Source organism: Anser brachyrhynchus (genome assembly GCF_964034855.1).
Source record: "Anser brachyrhynchus genome assembly, chromosome: 2".
NCBI lineage: Eukaryota > Metazoa > Chordata > Aves > Anseriformes > Anatidae > Anser > Anser brachyrhynchus.
Window position 1 is genome coordinate 66,108,221 of NC_137695.1, and position 26,345 is coordinate 66,134,565.

A 26,345-nucleotide genomic window follows, 5' to 3' on the forward strand; every position below is an offset into this window, starting at 1 on the left:
TGATATCTGCACCTGGTCTTTGGTATTTCTGCTCAGCTTCCTCCTGGCCTTTGCACAGGCTTTTTTCTTTTTATTATTGTTTTGCAGCCCTATTTTTTTGGTGAGAGAACCTCTCTTGAATCAGGAAAATTAGTCTCTACACCTCACATTTTCATGCTCAGCCCAGACAGCTCTGCCACTAATCCCCTCCAACTCTCCAATCTACCCCTTAGCTGGGGATTAACATCTCTCTCTTCAGAGCCAAGGTAAAACCCAGCCACTTTTATGCCCTACCCCTTCCTTCTTTACTGGCAGAAATGAGAAGCTATCCTTTCAGCTGTGTGTTTTTTTATTTTTATTTATTTATTTTTTTTCCTTAGCACTCCCCAGTGTCTCATTTTGGTGAAACGTTTTCACTCTGGTGGGTCAGCCAGTTGGACACTTCACTTTGAGGCATAACACTCCTGGCAAGGTGGCAGGCAGGGTGTCTTCAGAGAGAGTGGCGTTGTATTCCCATCCCAGGCACACAATGGGGGTGGCAAGTAAGTCAAACTCCACTGGTGTGTTTTCCAATCAAGAATTAAACCTTTTAGGACTTTTTTGACCCAAAAGATCTTTTTAAGAAAGTGTTGCCCTATACTAGAAACACAGCCTTGTAGCGATCACTGGAAACCAGCCATATTTTTAATATTCTTTATGTACTCAACACAAATATATATAATTTAATCTACAGAAATAGAATTTTCTATGGTTTATATTTAGACACCATTTTTATGTTCTTAAATTGAGACACTTGCCACCAGCCACTCTTAAAAGGTGTAAATAATGAAATTAATGTCAGTGAACTGGCAGCTACTAAAAGACTCCTTTGGAGAGAAGAAATAGGCACAAAGAAAGGGCCTAAGTAGAAGAAAAGAAGCCCTATAAAGCAAACATATTCATCCTCATCCTCTTCTTTCTTTCCATCTTCCAAATGACACCTTGTAAATGGCTCTGGAACAAAAGAGCAAAGCAGGTACATCTCTTTCCCACCCACTTGTTTGTCCTCTCCTAATTTTGGATCAAGAGAAAAGAGAATTATTCTTGCCCTGTTGACTCCTTCGCCATTTCTTCCCACTTCTCCAAAGAGTGTTCAACAGCAGCAGGATAGAGACAGTGAGAAAACACACTTTTGTCACCATAGACCCTCAAGATCTCGATTGGGACTGACAAGCTGCAGTAACTGAAGAGGAAGCACATATATGAGAGCTTATTTGAATAAGCCTCGCTTAGCATAGAGAAATGCACACCTGTATTTCCGAGTATTTTACTATTTTACTGTTATTTTACTGCTGTAACAGCCAATGCCACCAGGGTTATGGCAGAGCATTGTGTGCATTTCAAGCTGCACTGAAACCCATCTAATTTAGCAGCAATTCAAGTGTGCTTCACAGCAAATAGCCCAAATGCCGAGGAGATGTATCAACAGCTGAACTAATTTTCTCTGCATTAAGATTGTTTTGATAACTCAGCCCTTTAGCAGTTAGAAATCAACAAGTGGTTCTTCTAACCGAATGGTCCTAACCAAAGGTCATTTCTCTCATTGTTTAGGGTCCTGTGGATCTATTTTGTAACGGGAGAGTGGGTATACCCTCTCTTTGCTTCCTTCAGCCCAGCTGGGCTAGGAGCCTTTTTCATCAGTAACCTTGCCATCATCGTCTGTTTCTACAACTTTGGAGAATTTCTCAACCGTATGATATGGGGTCAGTCCAAATTTTGTTTTTCACATCTATATGTATGAAAAAGAAAAAAAAAATTATCTACAATGAATTCCTGTGATTACTGGGGCAGGTGGGGAGAAGAGGAGGAGGACCCATGCACGCTGGGGGTGGAGGTGGCATTTGGGTGATTGAGATTGCCTGGTTCTGAGTAGTAACTAACAAACAAAACTAACCAGAGAAAGATTCCCAACCCTACTAAACAAACGCGTGAGCCACTTTTCTCTAATATGGCTTGAGAAGCACCTCACAGCAGCATAATCACTGGATTTTGAATTTGTTCCCAAACAATGGTCCAGAGAAGCAAAACACCGCTGGCTAAAACTCTTACACCTGCATCACATGGTGTTTTTCAGAAAACTAACATGTGATGTTAGATGGGAATGGTTTACTAACAATTTATAGGAAGGCATTAGCCTATCCAAGTGAAAGCACTGCAGTGGCTCTGTGGGTAAAGCAGCACTTTGGAAAGTTTTAACAGACTGTTGAGAACATCTCCCTTTGGCTTCAGTAGTGGTACAATCAGTAATGAATTAAAGAAAATGAGTCAGGCTATTTGGACAAGTGGGCAGTCAGAAAAAATAGGTAGTTTAGAAGGATGACAGTTGGAAGAGGAAAGAGAACTGATGAAGTGTGGGACTTTATTGTTATTATTATTTTCCCTTCTGGTTGCCTCTCTTCTTTTTCATGCAAGATTAAGTTTTTGAGGATGAAAGTGTTTCTGTCAGGAAAACGTGTGTATTTTATTTAGGACAAATGTGTGAACATTTGCAATTTCTTAAACTAGATTTCTGATGAAAGAAAAAGCCCTGCAGAAACACCTCTGAAAGTAAACAAGACAACCTCCCTCTGTTCTCAGGGAACATCTGATGCCTGATCCATTTTGTGAAGTCTCACATGCCTGTCAAGCCAAAGTAGAGTGTCTGTTGCTAGTCTCTCACTATCCATACTCAGCTACCTAAAAGCAGCAGATTGACTTTCAAATGTGCTGAATAACTTCAGTGGTTCATACCTTTGCAAATAAGACACTCGGTCTACATGCCCATGTTTGGAAATTTTGGCCAAATTCTGTTCTTGCGTAAATATGATATGTGATGAAGAATGCTGGTAACTGAAAACAGATCTGCAAGCATTCTGCACTAGCTCTGATTTAAGAGGCATCACATAAATAACAACTACTACTACCAGTAATTTTTACCCTTTCTATTTAATCAAAAACTAAGCCACCACCACAGTGTAGGTCTTATATGAGATATCAGGACTCACATCATTTAAGTATCAGATTTTCTTCATCAGTGAGTAAGTATTAGTAATTTCAAGTCTCGAGCATGCCTGGTACAACCGTTGAAGATAATAAAAATAAAAATAATTTGATTCCTAAGGTGTTAATTGACTGGGCTAAAAGTTGTGCCAAGCAGAGATCAAATCAATTGTAAAAAAATAGATGCATTTTGAGCAATTGAGTAGGTAAATATATTCATGTAAGAAAGATGATAATTCAAGAGATTTCTAGGAAACTGGAGCAAACACACAACTTTCTTTTCTGTGCACACAGAAAGGCTGAAAAGCACTCCCAGTTGTGATAGTATTAGTGTAACGTCAGAGAATATATATGAGCAGAGCATACATGATATCCTCTGTCGATGTCTGATGTGCTCTCACAACCCAAGGAGGCCCTCTGTGTGTGGTGGGTCTGTCTCTCCATGCATACTTGTATTTTTCTCGTTGCTTTAAATGCATCCTCAGCTCTTTACCTCCAGGATCGATGGCATTCCCTAGGTTTGCTGTACACCAATACAGAAAGCGGCAAGCTGCACCCCAATATCTGGCCACTCCATGGTATCTGAGCCTGCAGTTTGATAACTTGGGAGCTTTGGGAGCAATAACATCTCAATGAGTTCCTGCCCACCACTCCCCACTCTTTCCTATTCCACCATAAATGCCTGTTTCTTGCAGGTAGGGGTTGTTTTTAACTCAGATCATTTTCCTGATCCATTTTCCAGCTGTGCCCACCCAGGAGAAAAGCAGCACTTCCTTAAGCTGGTATTGATAACAAGATCCCAATAGTGTTGAAACACAGCCAGAGGGAAGCCATTCCAAATGACAGTGTGCCAAAGTCTTAATATATATATGACTGAGACAAATCTTCTGCTCAGCATTGCCAGAGTAAAAACAGCTGCAAATAGAATGAAGATGCAATTCCAACATACCTTTCTTCTTGCAGCAAAAATGCCTCCATACACTTTTTTTCATTCTACTCATTCCCACCTCAACTTCCCATCCCAGTGGGAAAGATAATACAGTTAAAATAACCCTGTGGAAAAAACACACACATGAGAAAAATATATATATATATATGTGGTGGGAAAGGACAAAGCTCATCTGGGCTGTTGTGACCACCCTTTGCCCCAAAGGGAAAGGCTCGGGGCAGCTACTTCTTTTTCTTTCCTTCCCACTTAAGGGAATAAAACTGGCTGAGATTGTGCCCACAGCAACTGAGATAAGCTGTGTTTATTCGAGGAGGCAAGAAGCGATTAATAAATAGCTCTGCAAGAGCATCAAACCTGATTTCCTGGTGGACTTGTATTCTGTGGAGGATAGTAGGCTGCAAATGGAGCTTGTCCCACAGTGCTGTGCTCTGTAAGGACTCTCCTCCATGTTCCTTTGTAGCCTCAGGCCACTACCACTTCTGCTGAAACAAAGAGCACCAGCTACAAATGGTTTTTTTTTTTTTTTTTTTTCACCCATAAAGGTATATTTAGCTCCAAATTATTGCAGAGTCCATGGATGGCAGCTTCCAGCTTTGAGCAAGGAATTTTTAAAGCTATGTCCTGTGCACCACCAAAAAGATGCAGTATCATTTCTGAAAGCAGAAAATCCAGTTTAATAACATAACCTTGTTTTTCCTTTTCAGAACAGCCAAAAGATGCCAGACCCTATATTTGTTTTATTATTTATAGGCTAACTGTTTCATATAGTATTAGAGGTTTTAAAAATGTATTATTTCTCATTCGCCTTTCCCTCCACTTGCACAGTTGGATTCGTGGTAACTAAGGCAACCCAGCTGCACAGGCTGAGAGGCACAGAAAATAGTACCATGTAATGACTTTTTGTTTGTTTGTTTGTTTTAAATCCCAGAGTTTCTAGAGTACTAGACAATGTTGAGCAATACACAAATTCCAAAGAGGTTAATTGGAAACAATGGGCTGATTCTTTCGCTGCCATAAATTTACCTCAGCCAAGAATTTGGCTGCAGGGCCTGAGTACCAAAGATGTACCGTGTGATAGCTTCTCTTGTTCCCCACGGGTAGAAAACTTCACACAGGCAACTGATCTCACATTACTTTGACCAGCAAAGCTGTAACCCTCAAAAGCAAGGCAAAGCAAAGCAAAGCAGTTTTACCTCAGGTTTTGCTCCTGGTGACACAAACAGATCCACGGGAGACATTCAGATCAAAGTTCTCCAAATCAGACAGAGCAAAATTTCATATGAGGTTTCTTCTCTGGCACCAGTGTTTGAAGCTGCAGGGGATTAATTTGCCTTTTGTCTAGCAGACCTGATAAAATATTCAGCAGCTGCTTCATTTCAATATTTTGAAATGCAGGGTAATGTGAGCAATAGGTGAGCAACTAGCAACAGCTTCCCACTCTGCAAGTAATTTAAATGCCTGCTGAGGGACACCATGCAAATCACTTGCAAGGTTTTACACCCACAAGGTCTCTGCCAGATCCAGAGAAAATGCTCATCCCCAAGGACGTCTTCCCAAATTGTCCTTTGGGTGAGAACCCCAGGGCAGAAGGGAAGGCTGGCTGTCAGATCAGGGGCAGCAGCTCCAGCAGTCCCAGCAGCCAACCCCAACCCTTGGGGATCACTTTTCTCTGCAAGGGAAAGCTTTGGGCAGCAGCTGGCTGAGAAACACCAAGGACAGGGCAAAGCTAGTACTAAAAATATTTCTAAAGTAGGGGAGGCAATCTGGTGTATTGCAGTGGATAAGGCAGTACAACGAGGTTTGCATGTGCAGCAAGAACAGTTGCTCTCAGGAAAAAGAGGAAACCTAAAGTGTTAATAAGTGTTTACCTAAATGTAAAACATTTCTCATGCTCAGGGCATGGATGGATGTGCTCTTCCAGATCTTCTAGGAGCTCTTGAATGTCTTGGAAAGACTAAGCTGAAATGTATTCACTCAAGGCTGAACTGAAGTTAGAGGACAATCTTTTCTTGAACATATTTTCCCTCTTCTTTTTGAAGTACTTTTGTGTGAAATGCATTTTACAGAACCACATAATGTGTTTTACCAGCTGGTTGTTTTCCCTGGGTTTTATTTTTGTACTTTTGTGCTTGTGAAACCAAGCTCCCTTAACACTAAGTGGCCAGCTATTGGGAAACCCAACCTGTATAATGGCAGATGGGTCCGTGCAAAATAAAGTAATCATAATACGATCAAATTCTTGATGCTCTCATTTTCCCAGCAGCTACTGAGTTGAGCTTGCAGAAACCCAAGTGGCAATGAGGGGATGCAAAGGGTAGCTGCGTGGGGTAAGAAGTTATTCTACTGGTGTGTTAGCACAGGCTTAAGAACAGCAGGTTTTGTATGAACATTAAAAAGCTCGTGTTCCGCAGGTAATTATCAATTTAGACACAGAATCCACCCTTCATTATTACAGTCCTCTTACTTCTTTAAAGTCCAGCATGGATTTTTTAAACAGAGCTTCCTTAATGGAATACGTCTTTATTTGTTATATCTTGCCTTTAAAAACAGAGTATAACAGTCCAGGGTGTATTCATTTCTTTCATCAAACTAATAATGTTTTTGTCTACACTATCACTATATTGCCAGTGACGAATGGAATTCAAGTTTAAGAGGATTTAACAGCCCAGAGTTTGCAAACCACATACAAATACTTACTTTTGCCTCATCCATTCATCCTTGTTGTGCCACAATCTTGTGATGGCATATTTATATCCTTCATATTTGTCACTCCCCTGGGCTGCAGATTACCCCCCTGGCACAGGAGTCCAGCTATTTAAAGGAAACCTGCACCATCTGTTGCATGCCCTAGCTATGCTGACAAGTTTATCTGATGATCCACTGGAGGGAGGGGGACACATTGGCGGAAGCTGTGGCTACCCATGGCTTACATTTTCATCAGTAGGGGCCCGACATTAACAGGTGCTTGCTAATACACTGTCTCTGACCCAATAGGCTACTCTTGTGTGTTGCTCCCCCCCCATCTTTCAGCATAAAATACAGCATAAAATACAGGTCAGCATAAAATACAGGATCATTTAGGAGGGAAGAAATGCTGGGACTTTGTTACGTATCAGCTCAATTGCCATATGCAATGCAGGCTGGAGATAAATAAAATACAGCATTTACTGTGCTTCAGAGTCTCTGAGCTCTACAGACAAGGAAAGCACCTTTGAAAGAGGGTTCCCTGTGAGTAAATGGTCATCAACAGGGAAGAAGAAAGGCTGAAACAGTTTCAGATGATATGGGTTCCCAAACATACTGGGTTATTTTCCACGCTTGGTGCCCCATGGCAGCACATCTGATCTCTGACTCAGAAAGCCGTGGCTGTCAGTAAGTCCTGTGCCATCCTGGCCAGCTATGTGAGCTCCAGACATACTAGCTGCAGGGTTTAGTATCTGCTGCATTTTCAGACGAGCTTTCTTTCTTTTCATGTATTCTTGCACCAAACTAGGTTTGCTTGGTGGCAGATACTTTTTCTGCTAGCAAAGCACCATTATTCTCAATGGATGTGGTCTGTGGTAGATTGCAAGTCATTCCTCCAGAAACTGAGTAATCCTTCACTTGTCAGGGATATCCCAGGCTCATTTGACTTTTGCAGCACTTTAGGCACTAGCAGCTGGTCCAGCCTGCCTTTCTCCTAATCTCAGGCAGGTTCAGTTCCCCAGGGCTGCTGACAGGCTGGGGACAGGTTCGCATCCTCTGCCCAGCAGCATGTTTGATCTATAAAAGGACTCCGTATTGTGCGTTTTTTTTTTTTTTTTTTTTTTAACAGTCTGTTCTCCTCTGCCTCGGAACAGGAGATTCAATAGTAATATTGGACTACAAGCAGAAAGGCAAGTGAATGCTCCTTTTCAAGCCAATCTCTCCGTGAATGCTGAAGCCATGAAGTAGAGGAAAATAAATGCAGCTGTGATAAATCCTTTCTCCAATGCACTGCAGCTTCTGGTGAAGCCATTTTGTCATCAGATGTATGGAAAATTGGTGGAAAATATGAAATGTTTGCCTCTTACATGATAAATCCACAACCGCTATGAATCAGAAAATGGTGTTAATCTGTTTACACACATTTCACGTCTCTTGCACAACATACATGAGGATGTGTCCATGGTTAAAACTTGTCACTGGTAAACAAACTCCCTCACAAGCTTGGCACCGCTCTGTGAGGGACCTGTAAGTGCTAGCCAGATCTTGTTTGGATTGCCCTTAATCAGGTCTGAAAAAAAATAAGAGGAGGGATAATTTTAACACTGCTGTGACTTCCAGGCTAGATAGATAACAAATTGTGCTAATAAGGACTGCAATTTGGAATGTCTGCTCAGAAAGTTCACCATGAAGCCAAATTCTTCTAATGAGAAACATTCTGGAATACTAATGTGCATAATATCTCCCCTCCATTTCAGTAGGAAATCTGAATGCAACACTTTTTTCAGTTAATTTTGCAGCAAAAGTAACATAATTATACCGACTGTATGATTGCTTTGACAGAAAGCATGTTAATTTAAAGCACTGTTTAACATAAAGCTGCCTGCCATATAATTACACTCCATTCACATGTTTACTAATCTTGTTCAATATAGTTGATTTCTGTTATTAGCCCCAACATCTTGTTAACATCTAAAACACTGGAGATGTACTTTGTAAACTCCAATAAACAGGCAAAACTGACAGTAGTGGAAGCGTTCTTTAATGTTCAAAGTGAAAAAGAATGATCTCTTTTTATATTTAAGATTAGCATTGCATTTAAATGAGGATTTGAAACTAGTTGCAGTACTTTCGTGTCTAAACTCTATCTTCATTGCCAAAACCCATAGCTTAGAGCTACTGTGTATTCAGTTCACTGGGGTGTTATTTTCATCTTTTTAATGCTGCTGTAGCTTAGCAAAAATGAAACACATTTTAAGCTGCCTGTGAGCAATAAAAAAAATTGTGTGTACATAAGATTGTTCTCCTCACCTGTTTAAGCACCTGATAAAGTTCTAGTCTGTACTTGACACACTAGGACTAACCTGCAAAGTAAGTTAACTGTGAGACATACACATTCAGCAGTTCTCATTTTATTTAGGTAACTCACTCCAGCTAACTTTGCAAGGGGAATACAGATAATTACACCCAGATTTTCTGTTGAAGTTGAAGGCGAGCATGGAAAGGATGCAGCTGAAAGATGCTGGTCAGAGGAAATATTTCAGAGAGGCAGACAGATGAAAACCATGAAATGAATTAGGGAAGAGGAGAAAGTTCAGGAGATTCCTTATATGGTCGTATTTTATTATGGTTATTATTTTTGCACTGATAGTCTAGTGCAAGCTTTTTAAATGTCAGAAGCTCAAAACAAAGCCCTGGTTTTGGTCCAGAAGCTCAAAACAAAGGGGCTGGTTCTTTCCCCGTACCTTCAGCCAGAGGAGTTGAAGGGCAGACCTGAGCTCTTTTTTGTGCTGTGATTAACTGTGGCATCTGAGGCTGAAGACTTTCTTGATGGACTGCAGAATAGTGAGGAGGACTGCTTCTTGCTTTGGAGAGGACTCATGGAAGGCTTTGCTCTGTTACGTTCTGCATGCTGCCGGAGAAGGGTTATGCTGGGTCTGAGTTATGTGCTTCTAGAAGGAGTTCAGGAATGCTCGTCTCCAAAACACAAGTGCTGGTATCTCAGGTTGCTTTGCTCCTTTCTCTTACACACATGAAACTATGCAAGGAAGAAAGCATATATTGTTGATCGCAAACAAATATTTACCCCATGATTTCAAAAAGGCTTTACTGATGTACGCCAAGTAAGGATCTGGCCTTTATAACATTTACACTAGATTTCTCTTCCAATCTCTTTCTCATTTTGTTTTGAGTAAGCATGCAAAGTCAGTCAGAACTGTTTATTTATAGCAGCAGATTTTCACGGCTGTATAAATTAGAAGTTATTACTGAATGAGATGCCTGCCCACTCACACAGTGCAGCTGTATAGGAATCCTTTCATGCTGCTCCACTGTACACAGTCTAGAACGGGAAGAAAATTACATGCTCCCAGCCAAATGAAAGGACTGCTGCTCAAACCCTTGGGCGAAAACACAGCAATTAATTTTTTCCTCAGTACAATGTGCAGTATGACAACCACAATTACCTAATACTCCTTAGACCTGCCACTTTTGTTTGGCAGAGAGAGAAAATGAAGGTTTAAATTCACCAGAGAGAAAAAAATCAAACAACAAAAACATACACACACAAAATATATAACATACTGCTGGACTTTCTTTTTATAAAATTGTTTCTTTGTCTGTTTTGTTTGTTTGTTAGGGTGGGACAGATAGAGGAAAACTGATTGTTGTATGTGACAGACCAGCTCCAGCAAATATGGACTAACCCCATACACTCACCCAGAGTTATTTTCAGCAGAAACATCTAGAAACCAATATCCACCATGTTGAGGAGCTTTCACTCCAGTGCACACCTTTGTAACAGTTTACTCCTGCAAAAAGCATAGACAAGTGCTAATTTATTCCCTCCCCAATTTCCCACACAGATTTCTTGGTCTGGGTCTCTGCCAGGGTTTAAGGTTCACAATCTGACCTCAAAAACATAACTTAGGGCTGTTCCAAGCCTTCAGTGGAAGTTGCTGAAGATTTACTTTGATGGATACGGGGCCAGGATCTGGCATGCAGGAAATATGCATTTATGTTGTACCAAAGCATCTAAAATAGTTGCCCAGTGAGGATAAAATTCAATTGGAGACCTTGCATTCACTTGGCAGAGCACATAATTAAATAATTTGTGCCACAAAATTAACCAGCAACTCTCAGGGGTATTGGGAAGAGAAGGCTTTCAGTCAACCCTGAGAGCCAAACAAAGACCCATTTCCCAGGCAAGGTATTCGATAACCATCGGAATAAAGCGGTCATGTTCATATACGGATGGGATCGCAACCCTTTTTGTCAGCATCCATCCGCGCTGATTGTCTGCCCGCCCCAGAGGAAGCCCTTACCGGCTGCCCAGCCTACAGCTGCGCCTTGCCGAGCACCGGGAGCCACCTTTCTTCACCTGCCCCCTTCCCAGCAAAGGGGACCCTGACCCGTCACCCTCACTTCGTGTCGGCTGCCAACACCGGGACATTTTGGGGGGCATTTCCCGGCTCCCGGGAGCCTATGCGGGCGGAGGGGCAGGGGGTGCCCGGCCCCGCGGCTCTGAGGCGCCGCGGCGCCACCTTGTGGCCGCCCTGCGGTGCAGTCCCGGCGGGGCCGCGTCTCTGAAGGGCCAGCCGGGCCTCGGATGGGCTCCTCTAACGTCATCATATCGCCATAACGTCACGTACAGAGCCCGGCTGTTGCTGTGGGTCGTGACGTCATCGGGGGGGGGGGGCTGTTCACCGCTTCGACGTCACAAGCAGCGTCATATCTCCCTGCAGGAGGTGTCGCCTGGATGCACCACACACACCATGTGTCTGTACACCTAAACTGTCCCCAGCCCCGCACAAAAAAAACACGTTTTGCCCCACTGTGCATCATCTCGCACACAGCAGCATGCTATTAAGTCAAAATCACAGGGATAACAAATACAAAGTGGGTCTTTTTAGTGAACACAAGCAACCAGGGAGGTGATCGTCCCCGTGCTCTGCTCTGGTGAGGCCGCATCTTGAGCGCTGAGTTTTGGGTCCCTCAGTATGGGAAGGACATGGAGGCCCTGGAACATGTCCAGAGAAGGGCTATGAAGCGGGTGAAGGGCCTGGAACACAAGTCTTGTGAGGAGTGGCTGAGGGAACTGGGGTTCTTTAGTCTGGAGAAGAGGAGGCTCGGGAAGAGACCATATTGCTCTCTGCAACTACCTGAAAGGAAGTTCTGGGGAGCTGGGGGTGAGCCTCTTCTCGCAGATAACTAGCGACAGGACAAGGGGGAAATAGCCTCAAGTTGTTCCAGGGGAGGTTTAGGGTAGAAATCAGGAAACATTTCTCCTCAGAAAGAGTAGTCAGGCATTGGAACAGGTTGCCCAGGGAAGCAGTGGAGTCACCGTCCCTGGGGGTGTTCATGGAAAGGTGGGACATGGTGCTAACCCATGGTTAGTGGGTAACACGAGTAGTAGGGTGATGGTCAGACCAGATGATCATGAAGGTCTTTTCCAACCTTAATGATTCTATCATGTAACAACACCCAAGAGGAAAGAAACAACTAATAGAGGGCATTATTTTTATGCACAGTCTCAAATATATACAACAGATGTTGCCAAATAATTTTGACCTCGAATTGCACATACCATAAAATGGATCTCAGCCTTGGGAGGAACAGCACCCAGGCTCTAACTGCAACATCACTAAAGCATCCTCCTTGTTGCAAGCTGCCAAACAATAGCTGTCGTTCCTGAAGTAGCTAGCCAAAAATAATATGATGTGCAACTGCGTTCCCACTGTTGTTCTTGCAAAAGTACTTATTTCCAGAGTTGACTGGGGATGGTGAACAACACAAATAAACCAAGGACGACCAGAACAACTTGAAAAGCATGTAGAAACAGTGGAACTAGGTGGAGTACAAATAACAAAGTAGTTAGTAGGGGATGAAGGGGATGAAAGAGGATAGAAACATTTTCAGGAAGACTTTTGGTATAAAGTTAGTGAAGAGTTTTAAGTTAAGCAGCTGCTTTTATGTTATTGCATAGGTGAAAGCAGAACACAAGTATTTAGGTGCTCTGCTAGTGTGCAGATTTGTGAGAATTGTGTATTAATCTTGAGCATGGTAGTTACACACTTGCACCTTAAATGTTGCTTTTACATGGCTCTGATTTTAAAGAGAAAAGGAATTGCAAAGAGAAGAAAATATACAGAAAGCTGAGGTACTTTTCTCCTTTAGCTTTTCTCTCCCATTCTTCAACTTTTACTATGACTTTGCCAGTGTTGGTTCTCAAGACACAAATTTGAATGACTGTGAGGAACTATAAAAAGGCTACCAGGCCTGGCTAGGGAAAAGTTACTTGAAGGCAAAATATCTGGACATCACTGGCATCACAGACATGTAGCTATATACACATAGCCTCTGGCTTGTAAGAGGTCCATATTGAATTCAAAACTTCACAGAAAAGCATACAGGAAAAGAAAAAAAAAGTGAGGGGTGGGGGTGGAAGGGGTGTTGTTCTAAATCTCTTCCTTAGTAACTGGTAACTGAACTTATTTCCTACCTGTACTGCAAAAAATACCCATGAAGGATCAGCTTAGTTTTTTTGCTGTCAATAGTACAGACGATGGCTGAGGCATCTTGGTCAACCAAGGGAACTTCATATTGTTTTCTGCACATTTTCTGTACATTTCTGGATAAAAAATAAAGATGATAGTGTTTAGAGTATCAATCTACCTGCCATCAGGAACACATTTATCTCATTGACGAAGAACACCATGAAAGAAAAGACAAATCCACAGTTCATGGTGCGAAAATTTGACTTTCAAAGTCTTCATCTGTATTTCTACTTCTTGTCATCAGACTCAGTCATCCAAAGTCTCAGTTCTAGACTCCGACATAAACAGAGACATGAACTTTGACCTAAGTTCAGAATCATAAGTATAGGAAAACCAAAATGGGCTAGAAGAAATCACTTCAACTCTCTCAGATGAGAGCTATTTTTATTTTTTATTTTTAAATTGTAGTTTGAGTTTCTGGCAAACCCTGACGCTGATTTCCATGTAATGCTCTCCAATTACACCATATTTACTAACCACAGTATGTTTATTGCTGACAAAATGCTGCACATGCTTGCTATAATAGGCCTCTGTTCAGCCATTACTGGGTATTTGATAAATGATGTGCAGTGTTAGAAGGTCACAGAAGAATAGCAGAGAAACACTAAAAAAAAACAAAAATTAAGGGAAAAAATGTCAGGCCCCAAGTGGCCAGAATGACCAGACTGCAAGAGACACTCAGCTCTGCTCTCTCTTTAAATGTGAAAATACCTTATAAGGGAGAAAAATATCACAACATTTAAAGCCCAGTCTGTAGGCAAAGTCTGTGCCATTTAGTTGTCTCCCCCAAAGACCGGTCCCTAGGGGAACATGTGTATACTCAGCACAAAAGTATGTTCCACTGAACCCACGGGTGCAGCAAGTTCCTCCTTGGGGGACCAACATCCATACGTCTGGAGAAACACGCACGTGGGTTCAGGTCCAACCAGCCAATGTGACAAAGTGTAAGCTCCTTCCAGAGCAGAAGAAAAGGAAATGACCTGGAGGAAATGTGCAGGACATTGTTCCACAAATGCACTGCTGTCATCAGCTGGGCAAAACAAACAAAAAAAAACAGTTGCAATGGAAATGAGATTGAACTGGTCATTACACTGACAGAAAAAAATGCATTTCCATCTAATGGCTGTGGCGATACCTTTTAGGAGTTTTGGGTTTGTTTTGTTTAGTTACTGGGGTTTGGAGCTTTCCAGTTACCAGAGCGTTCACAAAGTACTCCTACATTCTCGATCTGTGCATATGAGTGCTGTCTCCTATTCCCAGATGAGAAAGACATTTTTAACAAATTGATAAGCTAGAACTTTCCCATGCAGTTGCTATCGAGCAATGGGAATGCTGCATAGCATGTTAGAAATGAAAAATATGCATCTGTTCTTTTCAACTTGGACTAGCCCTCCAGCTCCTCCTTGTCATCTCGGGGTCAGAGCAAGATCGGCAAACGTCTCCCAGACTACAGCACTTGCATTGCTGCACTGCTCCAGGAAATGCCAGATGCGGTCTCTTGCACTGGGTTTGATCCTTTTGCACGCCTACCTTAACCAATGGGAAGTTTCAGTCAAGCAGGGGGGAAAAAAAAAAAAACAGTAGCTGAGGGAATAAAGACTAAAATGTCGTATTAAACCTAAGTAACAAGCTTGGAATGTTTCTTGTTTGTGTATTGCCTCATATGCTTTGAGGAGCAATTAGCAGAATGTAATTTCCCTCAAACTGGTGAATTACTAGCACAGACCAAAAATCTCCAAGACCCAGGTTTACAATGCTTGCAATGCACTCTTACAGGGATATTCATGCAGGAGGATTTTCCACTGAGAAAAGGGGAATTCCCTGCTTGCTAACACACAATCACATGAAACACATAAAAATCCCCATTCCCAAAAAGTTGAAGAGGTGATTCAGGTTTGGACAAGTGGTTTGGTCACAGAGTCATGTTTGCAATTAACTGAGGGGTTCCTGCCTTTTAGCCCCACTGGCGGTGAGCTCTTGGTTGTGCAGGGGACAATCAAGGCTTTCCAAGCACAGGCAGTGTGGAGCAGCAGACGGGAGGCCAAATCTTGCAGCACCCTGCCGCTGAGGGCAGGCAGACACTGTGGCCAGCTCCAGGACCCTGCTTCCTGCCATTGTTATCGCTGCAGCCCTGGAATTTCATCCAAATGGATTTGACCCCTCCACTAAGCAGCCAGCACATATTTCCCCGATTAGGGTATTCCTGTGTGAGGACAGGATGGCGTGTGGGGCTTGGAAGGAGAGCAGCCAGCTCCCGTCGTGCCAAAGTGACACGAGCATGTTGTTATGTGCTGGAGTCCTCACTTGGCATGCTGCTTTCTGAGGAACAAGAGCTCACCCAGCTGATGCTGATCTGTGCACCCAGAGTGTGTTTCTCCTCCAGCAAATGCAGAAGGAAAGAGAAAATAATGGGAAGGATGCAGTTCTTCAGTTGGGTTGCACTTACTTGTGATAGAAATTCAGTAGGTGCCACTTACAGCCTGCACTTTAGGAAGATTCTGTTCTTCTTTCAGGTTTTCAAGCCTGAAATGCACTGTGCTTTCTTACAGCACAGCTTGCCTCACCATGTTTGCATGCAAACTTTATTTCTGCACACACTATATATTGGTTTTGCACAGCATTCCCCTGCACAAGAGCTGGCCTTGTTTTTTGCCTGTGAGATACCCTCTTTGCAACCCTTTCTTTGCAGGATTTTCTTTAAACCACGGGATCACTTTAATAATGGTTCACTACCAGTAAGCCTCTGATATCTCAGATGATGCTCCAGTTCCACAAGAATACATTCCAATGGTCCTTGCCTCATGAATTGACAGCCAAAGCCACCCCAAAGATGACTGCTGTTTTTACCTTTTTTGAGCCTTATATTCAGGAACAGCTTTGTCCTGTTCTCAAATATCTCCTTCTTTTCCCCTTCATATTTGTACCAAAGTACACCCTACTAAAATTCCTTTTGCCATACTTTTAACTAGCCCTCAAAACTTAAGAAAATGTTACATATAACCCAGAATAACCACCAATTAGTATGACAATCTGCTTCCAGCTGCCCCATTTAGTCGTTCTTCGTTCTATTCTCCCAGCTTTCCTGCAAGAGAAACTTCACAGTTTCTTCCTTGACAAGACTGCTGGTGTCCAAAGGTCACTGTCACCACTTTAACCCATATCATCCAACTTATCCCTGTGCACATTCTTGAAGGCATTTCTAAAAGCTAAGTATTGAAGAGAGCACTTAAATTTGAATCCAAGCTCTGCCTTTGAAGATCTTCTCAGTTCCTCCTCCAGGGCAACCTCTCATCCCTTGTAGGAGTTGGAAACATTAGGACCACCTTGCTCCTCTCCTGTAAGTCAACCTTTCCACATCTGTCTTAAACAGAATATTTTGAGTTAACAGAAAACCTTCTCACCTTTTTTTTTTTTCCCTCCTTCTCCATCCCATACTTGACTCCCTAGCAGATGCCAATCACCCACTCTCTACAAAGAGACATATTCCCTCTTCCTTCCCCTCGGGACTTCAACGAAGCATTGTTTCTCTTTACTCTCCAGTTCTAAACTTCAGCTCTGATGCAGGCATGGCAATGTTATAAACATTAACGATCCTAGCTAATGAAAAGCTATTCAGGGAAAGGTTTATAGTTTGCTATGTAATAATAGAGTTTTTGACATCCCAGAGCCATGGCTTCCTTGTAACTTTAAGCATGAGTCAATGTCAGAGGATACTGATCATGATCTGTTTCAGCAGATTGATCTTCCCCCTAAGAGCATATTAAACAATGTTTTGTTTGAATAGATCCGCAAGTACTTTGGGTAGGAACTTGAGCTGTGTGTCAGCATAGCTCTATCTGAAGTTAGTGGTATCAAGTCAGTTTATGTCTGGAGTCACTGACCTGGCATAAAGTTTCTTTCACTTGAGAAAATATAAATATCCCCAAAATATTAACTAAGCCTGAAAATGAGATTAAGACTTTAATATCACATTACAACCAGGGAAACAGACTTGAAAAGACAAACCCCAGATACTCCATCATATCCACCGCTTCTGAGTGGGGGCATGTGAAAACACATCTAGACTGAATTTTCAATGCAACTCAGCACAACAGAAGACGGGGAAAATGGTTGCCTGACAGTACTTTTGATGGCCATGCCACAGAGGGTCTCATACTGTGTTACCCTAAAATAGAAAATCATAAGCCAAGAGCTACTTTCAAAGCACACAAAGCTGGAAGTTCTGATCAGAGCACTGCAGGCTTAACAGAAAAGGATCTGGGTCTCCCAGCACAAGACCCCCATTTCACTCCCTTTGTCTTTACTGGTCTTTGGATCAATGCAGGCAAAAAGGTTTCCTCTGTACCAGGCTTTAACTTTGACCCTCCACTCAACTATGCATTCCCATAGTCATATGCTATTATTATGGTTTTAATTAGCACAGGTTATACACCTAAATCTATTGTTTCAGTAAAGTTTTGGCCACAAAGTTCACATGGTCATACAGAGATGAAAACCGAAGTTATCAAGTAATCAAGCTCAGTACTTTTGTTGCAATTACAGCACCATATGTGTGTTATTCACATACACCTTCCTCTCCTGTCCTGTCTTCCTCCCCTGCCCTGTCTTCCTCCAAAACCCTACCACCAGCTTATTGTTGCTTTGCTGTGATCAGTAACTCTGCATCATGCAGACAGCTGAATAAAATTCTCTCTCTGTACCAACCTGAACTGACATTTTGACAGGGGCATGCCTTGGCAGCAGTGTGTCAGTAAATCATGTTATAGCAAAGAGACACCATTTGAACTGAAGGCATATTGCTTGCAGCTGTGCTGCATGAGTTCAAGCTCAAGCCAGGCTGCTCCTACCCAGTGGATTCAAGTACCATAATAGATTGAGAATTCTTTCTGTGCCAAAACAATGAGAGATAAAGGGAGTTGGAGTTTCTTCCCCTTTTTACTCTCATCCAGCCTCCAAAGAAACAAACAGCTTAATCACACATGCACATAAACAAGTATTTTGAAATAAAATTGCACACAGAACACTGAAATGGTAGAACAAATTCTGTTCTTAGTTGCATTATCAATAGCCATGTGAAACCTATATAAAAATTTTGATCCCTGCCATTTTAGAAAACTTTCCTCTTCTGATTGTCTGATTAATATACAGAAAGTGATTATTACCTGAAACTCCACTCCATATGGCTGTTTTCTTATTTACATTTCACATAACTTGGACTGCATCATTGATTAGCCCATTTTACATTTATATTCCACCTGTCATTTTTGTTTGTTCATTTTCAGCTTCTCCATATAGAGAAGTTGTTTATTAGCTCTTCTTGAGCTCTTCAGCTTGAGATGAAAGGATGCTAGCTACCCTCAAATCCAGCCGTGTTACCTTTCTCAAAACGCTTTTAAATCAAAGTTTATTCATGTGCCACTACAGATGGTAACAGACCTGTTGTTAGCAAAACACTTCATGACTGGAACAGAGTGGTTACCTTCTTCATCATGAATGCAACCAGGAAGTCTTCTCCACAGAAAACCACATTCAGCTTAACTAATACTTACCCTTCTCCTCAAGGTTTTGAGGGGTTACAAATAATGTGACAAAACCAGACTTTTACTGATCAATCAGCATCTCAGAACAGATGAAGCCAAGTCCTTAGTGACAGCTATTCTTGGAATCCCCAGAAACATGAAGGAAAAAGACACAAGCAATTCTCTGTTAAGAGATCAGAAGTGTGACAGAGCAGACAGACAATTTTTTTTATCTTTGTCAAAAAATAAGGGGAACAAATGGCTTAGGATTCCTCAAAAAACGTGCAATAACTAACTTGTATCAGAAACAGAATAGTAATTAATATTCCTCTCCTTTAGGATATGTTTTGTTTTCCCAGGTAATGTTTTGTTTTGTTTTTAATCACAGTATTGATTAGTTTTGATTTAATCTAACTTTGCTTGCAACTACTCACCCATAATGAGGTCAATTTTTCCTCCTCAAACATAAATAAGCAGCAATATCCTTTTAGAGTAGTGGGTATCAAGCAGTATTGAGACTTTTTGGAATTTGCCAGTTCAGAAATTAAAAGAAAATACTCTTTATTCTTAATAAAAAACACTCTTTATTATACCTACTTTTTTAATTCTCTCCCTCTCTTTAATACTAATAAAAGTGATGGATATCTAAACTGGGCAGCTAACAGAGACAAAAAGTACATTCAAAATAGCCTCACAGTGGTAAGTAACACCCATATTTCATTTAACTTAATATAAGTGAAACACCCCCTAGCTTGCATATTCCAAGTAAACTTTTTGTTTCCTACAAAGCACAGAACAGTTTGTGCTTAATGAGTAGCACTCATTTCTTTGTTAGTTATACCATTTCTAACAAAATACAATTTCCAATAAAATTGGTCTGTCACTGTATCAAATTCACATCAGAATGAAAAATGAGTGGCAGAGATTAGTTTTGTGCTGGAGACTTGTCGCTAGCTATTTCATTTCTGTACTTTGACAACGTTCATAGTTAAATATGATGGGCACAGAAACTCACTTAACATTAAACTAGTATAACACAGAGTTTCTGAGGAAGGCCAGAATATCAGATATTCCCATTTCAGGCTTCTTTTGCTTCTCAATGAGCAGTGGCAGGAGTACATTATTGCGTAAGTAACATTCACTTAATGAATCAAGACTCTGATTGAGTTAGCCCTCACATGTAACATTCAATCATCACAAGGCACTGCAGTAAAGGGAAAGGTGACACGGGAGTGGAGGAATGGCACATGTCTCAGTCAGAGGATGAGAAGGCTACCCGATGGGTACCTTCAAAGTGCCAGTCAAAGAATCATCGAATATCCCAAACTGGAAGGAACCCACAAGGATTGTAAGTCCAACTCCTGGCTCCAAACAGGACTACCTAAAAATTAGACCATGTATTTGAAAGTGTCATCCAAACACTTCCTGAACTCTGACAGGCTCGGTGCTTTGGCCACTGCTCTGGGGAGCCTGTTCTGGAGCCTGACCACCCTCTCAGTGCAGAACTTTTTCCTAACACCCAGCCTGACCCTCCCCTGTCACAACTCCATGCCATCCCCTCGGGTCCTGTCGTGGTTCACCAGAGAGCAGAGCTCAGCACCTGCCCCTCTGCTCCTCCTGTGAGGGAGCTGCAGGCCGCCATGAGGCCTCCCCTCAGTTTCCTTTTCTCCAGGTCGAGCAAACCCAGTGACCTCAGCCACTCCTCCTACATCTTCTGCTTTAGACCCTTCACCGCCTTTTTAGGCCTGCTTTGGATACTCTCTAGTAGTTTTATGTCCATCTGATACTGTGGTGCCCCAAACTGCAAACAGTACTCAAGGTGAGGCTGTGCCAGGCAGAGCAGAGAGGGACAATCCCTTCCCTCAGCCAGCTAGCCATGCTGTGCCTGATGCACCCTAGGACATGTCTGGCCCTTCTGGCTGCCAGGCCACACTACTGGCTCACATTCAACTTCCCATCAACTAGAAACTACAGATCCCTCTCCACAGGGCTGCTCTCCAGCCTCTTATCCCCTACCTCGTCCCATGTACAGAATCCAGCACTTACTGTTGTTAAACTTCATGCTGCTGGTGATTGCCCAGCTGTCTAATTTGTTAAGATCACCCTGCAAGGCCTCACCACCTTCAAGGGAGTCACCAGTTCCTACTAATTTAGTATTGGCCATAGTGGCCAATACTAAGGTGGAAGTGGGACTGCCAAGGTGGAAGGCAGTCCCACTGCCAGAGGGGAGGCCTTTCTCTCTGGCTAGAAAAATGTCATGGGGGAGCCATTACCAGGAAAAAGGCTCTATGCACGACTGCATTCACCTGGGAGGTGGTGGTCATCCCTCATTGCAGTGCCCTTCTCCTGGCCATGTCTCATCCACAGGGTAATGGCTGGAGGCTATGTCACCGTGACCTTCAGAAAACAGTGTGGGGCCCAGGAACACTAATCATTCAGAGAACGGTGTGGGGCACAGGCATGACCACCATACAGAGAATGGTGTGGGGCTTGGACATGCCTGATATCCATAGAATGGCTTGGGGCCCTGACATGCCCAACATCCTGAGAACAGCGTGGGCCTCAGATGCCTACTATACAGAGAACAGAATCTAAGGGTATTTATTTAAAAATGACCAAACAGGGGCTTCACATCATGAGAAGAATATAAAACTATTAGAGTCCAAAGGAGGGCTACAAAGACAGTGAAGGTTCTAGAGTAGAAGACATATGAGGAGTGGCTGAGGTCCCTTGGTGTATTCAGCCCAGAGCAGAGGAGGCTGAGGGGAGGCCTCATGGCAGCCTGCAGTTCCCTCACAAGGGGAGCAGAGGGGCAGGTGCTGAGCTCTGCTCTCTGGGGACAGCGACAGGAGTCGAGGGAACGGCATGTAGCTGTGACAGGGGAGGGTCAAGCTGGGTATTAGGAAAACGCCCTTCACTGGGAGGGTGGTTGGGCACTGGAACTGCTCCCCAGGGAGGTGGTCATGACACCAAGCCTGCCACAGTTTAGGCAGCATTAGGACAATGTACTCAAACATACGGCTTAACTTTTAGGTAGTCCCGTTTGGAGCCAGGAGTTGGACACAATGATCCTTATGGTCCTGTCCAACTATGGCTATTCTATGAACATGGAGCTTTCCCATCCTCTAGTACCCAGTGAAGAAGCCAGGGAAAGAGAAACCTTTCTCAGGAAAGAGATACATCAGCACATACTGTAGGGGACATGTTAAAATTTTCAACTGTCAACACATCTGACATGTACTAGTTAACTCCTGGTAAATTAATATGTAAAAAAAGACTTCTACTGCCTTCAATATGGCTATAATTTTATCAGATGGAATGACAACGACATCAGCCAATTTTAAAATCATCCTTTAAACTTAGTCAGAATAGGTTCTGGAGAAAGAGAGTTTTGGCCAGTAACAACACTTAGCTAAGACAGTATTATGAACAGAAATTAGCAGAGAAACTCAGGAAATAGAAATAAAACATTCCTCTTCCCTACCACCTACCCAAACCTTTTGCAAACCAAAATCTTTACTTGCAGATCTGGCTTTGTTTGGCATGCATATAGCAAACTTGACTTTAAGCCCAGGAGAGCATAACGTTCCCCAAGAAATAAAGTGGCTCAGCAGCACAATAAAAATGTTTAAAAAAAAGTAAAAAGGTAAGAAAGACCACATCATGCTGAGCTCTGAACCAAACGTCTACTCAGGGAGAGAGCTAATGCACAACATGATGAAACAAGAAGTTGCTCATGACAGAACAAGCTCAAAACTGAGTTATGTGGAATTCTCATATGCCTGTCAGATGAAAAAAATAAATTGTAGCAAATAAAAATATAAGAAAACATCATTGAAAAGATTATTCTTAGGGTCTTTTAGATGTGGAACAGTCTCACTAACAAAGAACAATTGCCTCATCTTGAGTCACTTTAAAATTGATTTAACAAAGTTTGGAAAATAGATCTCTGGAAAAAAAAATAGAATTGTATTGGCAGGGGGAAAGACATGGTGATCCAAAGGATCTTTTCTGTTTCTAATTACCATGACCTCAGCTGGACATGCCCAAAAACTTTTAGAGAGGAATGTGTATTAACACTTATATGAGGACATGGGTCCCTGGGGAGATGAATGCATAATTGCTCCAGCAAAGATCATCTAATTGTCGGGAATGAAAAGTTATTGTACACAGAGCCAGGATTAGTCCAGTTGGGTATTTAGTGGTTTTTTGTTTGTTTGTTTTTTGTGTTTTTTTAAATTACCTTCAGCAATCTCCCAGTGTAATCCAGGTGATTGATATCAGCTAGTTTTATCTTTCTAATTACCAATGAACCTCACAAATTTCAGATCAACTATTTTTTAAAATTGTATTATTACTAGATAAAAGTTCATTTTAGAGAGAAATTGCAATATGTTTCAGATTCTCTTCACTGAGTATGCTTGTCCCCCCCTCCCCCCCCCCAAAAAAAACAAAAATTCAATGGCTGTAGTAATAATTAGGGCAGACTGAAGTCCTTTGTTAATATTACTTAAAAAAATCAAGTAGCATGAAAATATTTATATGCTTTCTTCTGAAAATCTTTTAGTTTAAAAAAGTTTTTGGAAAAACATTTCAATTTTTGCTTAATTCTCAAATAAAAAACATTTTTTTTAAATATCAAAATTGGTACCAGAACTTTTCAGCAACATTATACTTATGCTTTTTGTTTACAGTTTTCTATTTGACAAGCACAAAAATGTCACGACATTAAAAACAAACTTCAAACCACATCCACCAAGCATTTCCTGAGAGGGAAAAGGGAATTGCTGTCAATTTATTGTTTTATTTTCAATAATAAGAAAGTAGAACTGCCTTGTTTGAATAGTACGTTCTGAGTACCTGTCAGAGCAAACATTACCAAGTATTAACGTGTTGATAGTTGACCATTAGATACAGCCTTCCTATATTAAGAGCTTTTTATATAATCAGCATAAACCTACATGGTTAAACCAAAAACAAAGGATTAACATAAAAATCAGCATGTGAGGATACAAACATGTCCAATTGTATGCAAACTACACTGCTGCCTTTTAGTACCTGAAGCAAAGACCCGGTAATAATATGAAGAACAGAGTTTAGACGAAAGGCTGGGAGCCCTCCGGTTCTAAAAACAGGGAAAGGTTTTGCTGTTTAAAAGTCTTTCCCACCCCCAAAACTGGCCACCACCATCAAGGTGGCATTTAGCTGTAAAACTTGCAGAGACAGAGGACTGAAAAAATACATGACTGAGTACATAAGCCTCTGGCTCTTGGTATAGGTTGTGTCAGTGTTGAAGATAAATATCTGAAAAAAAAAAGTTTATGGTTTGGAATTTTTCTAACACTAAAATGATAAGGGAAAATCATCCTGCTCAGTTATGTATGGTGATGAGATCTTTTTTTGGCACTACTAACATTCAAATTACATTAAAGATAGGATGGGGAAACACTATATTTGCAAGATCAGGGTATGAACTTCCACTCAATCTCTGAGAAAGGTGGGGATTTATTATTATTACTTTGTTACTGTCTTGAAATTAGCCTCAACAAGAGCTATTTTTGAAAGTGAAACATGAACAAGAAATGCTTAGGTAGCAAGCCAGGGTTTACTAGGTCACTGCTCCTCAGACAGGCTCTTATATGTTCTAAAAAACACTTTAAAAACATGTATTATTATTTCAATAAAGGTGCAAAACACTGAGAGCTGCACTGCAATGCCTCTCAATAAGGCTTAACCAAACCCGTGGGGAGATGTGTGTTTGCAACTGAAACACAAGCATGGCATTCCCCATTACAGCAGCAGAAATGGCACCCTATGCCCTTGGCACCCCACAGAAGAAACACAGCCTTCTGGAGGAGCCTTGTTTCTGTGCCTTGGGACACTCCTTACCGAGAGGGCGAGGAAATGGGCTGCAGTCAGAGACCTGCCAAACTATGCTCTTTTAGGGTCGCTAACCTACTTAGCAGCACCTCTATTCCCAGCTATGCAGCCCAGGTAGGGGTGTTGCCCATAGGAGTGCAATAGATGGAATAAACTGTTCATTTGCTCTCTTTTCCCTAGGACACTGCTCAGCCTATACTCGTTTAAAAATATATATATATATTTTAAAATGACTATGTCTACATGCTGTAGAGACTTCATGCATACACCCATGTAGGCAAACTCTAAAAATCACCATACACATGTATACGATCCCTACAGACTGTGTTTCCTTACAAGCAACGCTCTTAGAAGACTTAGCTAGGTTGTGTTTTTTGACAATAGCAATCTGATTAGACTGCACAAGATAGACATGTATCAGCAAGGAATTTAAGTATGAACCCACCTTTAACTCATTGCATATTCAGTTGCATGCATGTTTTCACTTAACTCCCTTGATAAATTGGGAACTGTAAGATTTACAAGGAACTGGCACAAAATAAATCAAGGAATAGAATTTTGCTTTTCATAAAATGATTTAGGTTGGACAAGACCTGTAAGATCAGCAGGTCCAACCTTTGACCTAGCACTGCTGAGTTTACCACTAAAGCATGTCCCTAAGCACCACATCTGCATGTCTTTTGAAGACCTCCAGGGATGGTGACTCTACTACTTCCCTGGGCAGCCTGTTCCAATGCCTCATAACCCTTTCAGTGAAGAAACTTTTCCTAGCATCCAACTTAAACCTCCCCTGGCACAACTTGAGGCCATTTCCTCTTGTCCTATTGCTTGTTGTTTGGGAGAAGAGAACGACCCCCACCCCACTACAACTTCCTTTCAGGTAGTTGTAGAGAGCAGTAAGGTCCCTCCAAGCCTCCTTTTCTCTAGGAGAAATAGCCCCAGTTCCCTCAGACACTCCTCATAAGACTTGTCTTCTAGACCCTTCACCAGCTTTGTAGACCTTCTTTGGGCATGCTCCAACACCTCGATGTCTTTCTCATAGAGAGCAGCCCAAAACTGAACACAGTACTCGAGGTGTGGCCTCACCAGAGCCGAGTACAGGGGGACAATCACTTCCCTAGTCCTTCTGGCCACACTGTTTCTAATACAAGCCAGGATGCTGTTGGTCTTGTAGGCCACCTGAGCACACCGCTGGCTCATATTCAGCTGGCCATCAACCAATATCCCCCAGCTCCCCTTCTGCTGGGCAACTTTCTAGCCACTCTTCCTCAGCATGTAGCACTGCACAGGGTTGTCATGCCCAAAGTGCAGGGCCTGGCACTTGGCCTTGTTGAACTTCATACAGTTGGCCTTGGCCCATCGGTCTGGCCTACCCAGAACTGTCTGCAGAGCCCTCCTACCCTCAAGCAGATCAACACTCATGACAAACTTGGTGTTGTCTGCAGACTTACTGAGGGTGCACTCAATCCCCTCATCCAGATCATCGATAAAGATATTACAGAGAACTGAACCCAATACTGAGCCCTGGGGGACACCACTAGTGACCGGCCTCCAACTGGATTTAACTTTCTTTGCTGCAACTCTTTCGGCCTGGTCACCCTGACAGTTTTTTACCCGAAGCATACACCTATCCAAGCCATGAGCAGCCAGTTTCTCCAGGAAAAACAAAACAAAAAAAACAAAACCTGTGGGAAACAGTATCAAAAGCTTTACAAATAACTGGGTAGACAACATCTACAGCCTTTCCTTCATCCACTAAGA

At 42.1% G+C, this 26,345-nt stretch overlaps 2 protein-coding genes across 19 annotated transcripts in view; one reads left to right on the top strand and one right to left on the bottom strand.

The window, feature by feature from the left end:
- ADTRP (androgen dependent TFPI regulating protein) overlaps positions 1-7,848 on the top strand; it is a 33,600-nt gene extending 25,752 nt beyond the window's left edge. The window contains exons 5-6 of the mRNA XM_080580150.1: positions 1,570-1,721; positions 7,786-7,848. Coding sequence (XP_080436276.1) covers positions 1,570-1,721; positions 7,786-7,829 — 196 coding nt within the window. The 3' untranslated portion in view covers positions 7,830-7,848. The remainder of the gene's footprint in view (positions 1-1,569; positions 1,722-7,785) is intronic.
- Positions 1-26,345, bottom strand: part of LOC308189735 (CLIP-associating protein 1-like) — a 107,498-nt gene that overhangs the window by 15,530 nt on the left and 65,623 nt on the right. For 6 of the 18 annotated variants that reach the window (XR_013946553.1, XR_013946554.1, XR_013946555.1 and 3 more), the window contains exon 1: positions 7,156-7,790. The gene's annotated coding sequence lies outside the window, so the exon portion shown is untranslated. Of the gene's footprint in view, positions 1-3,946; positions 4,051-4,300; positions 8,202-9,375; positions 9,669-9,922; positions 10,030-10,348; positions 10,441-10,953; positions 11,272-26,345 lie in introns of those variants that run through there. The other 12 variants (XR_013946545.1, XR_013946547.1, XR_013946548.1 and 9 more) reach the window with 9 other exon arrangements.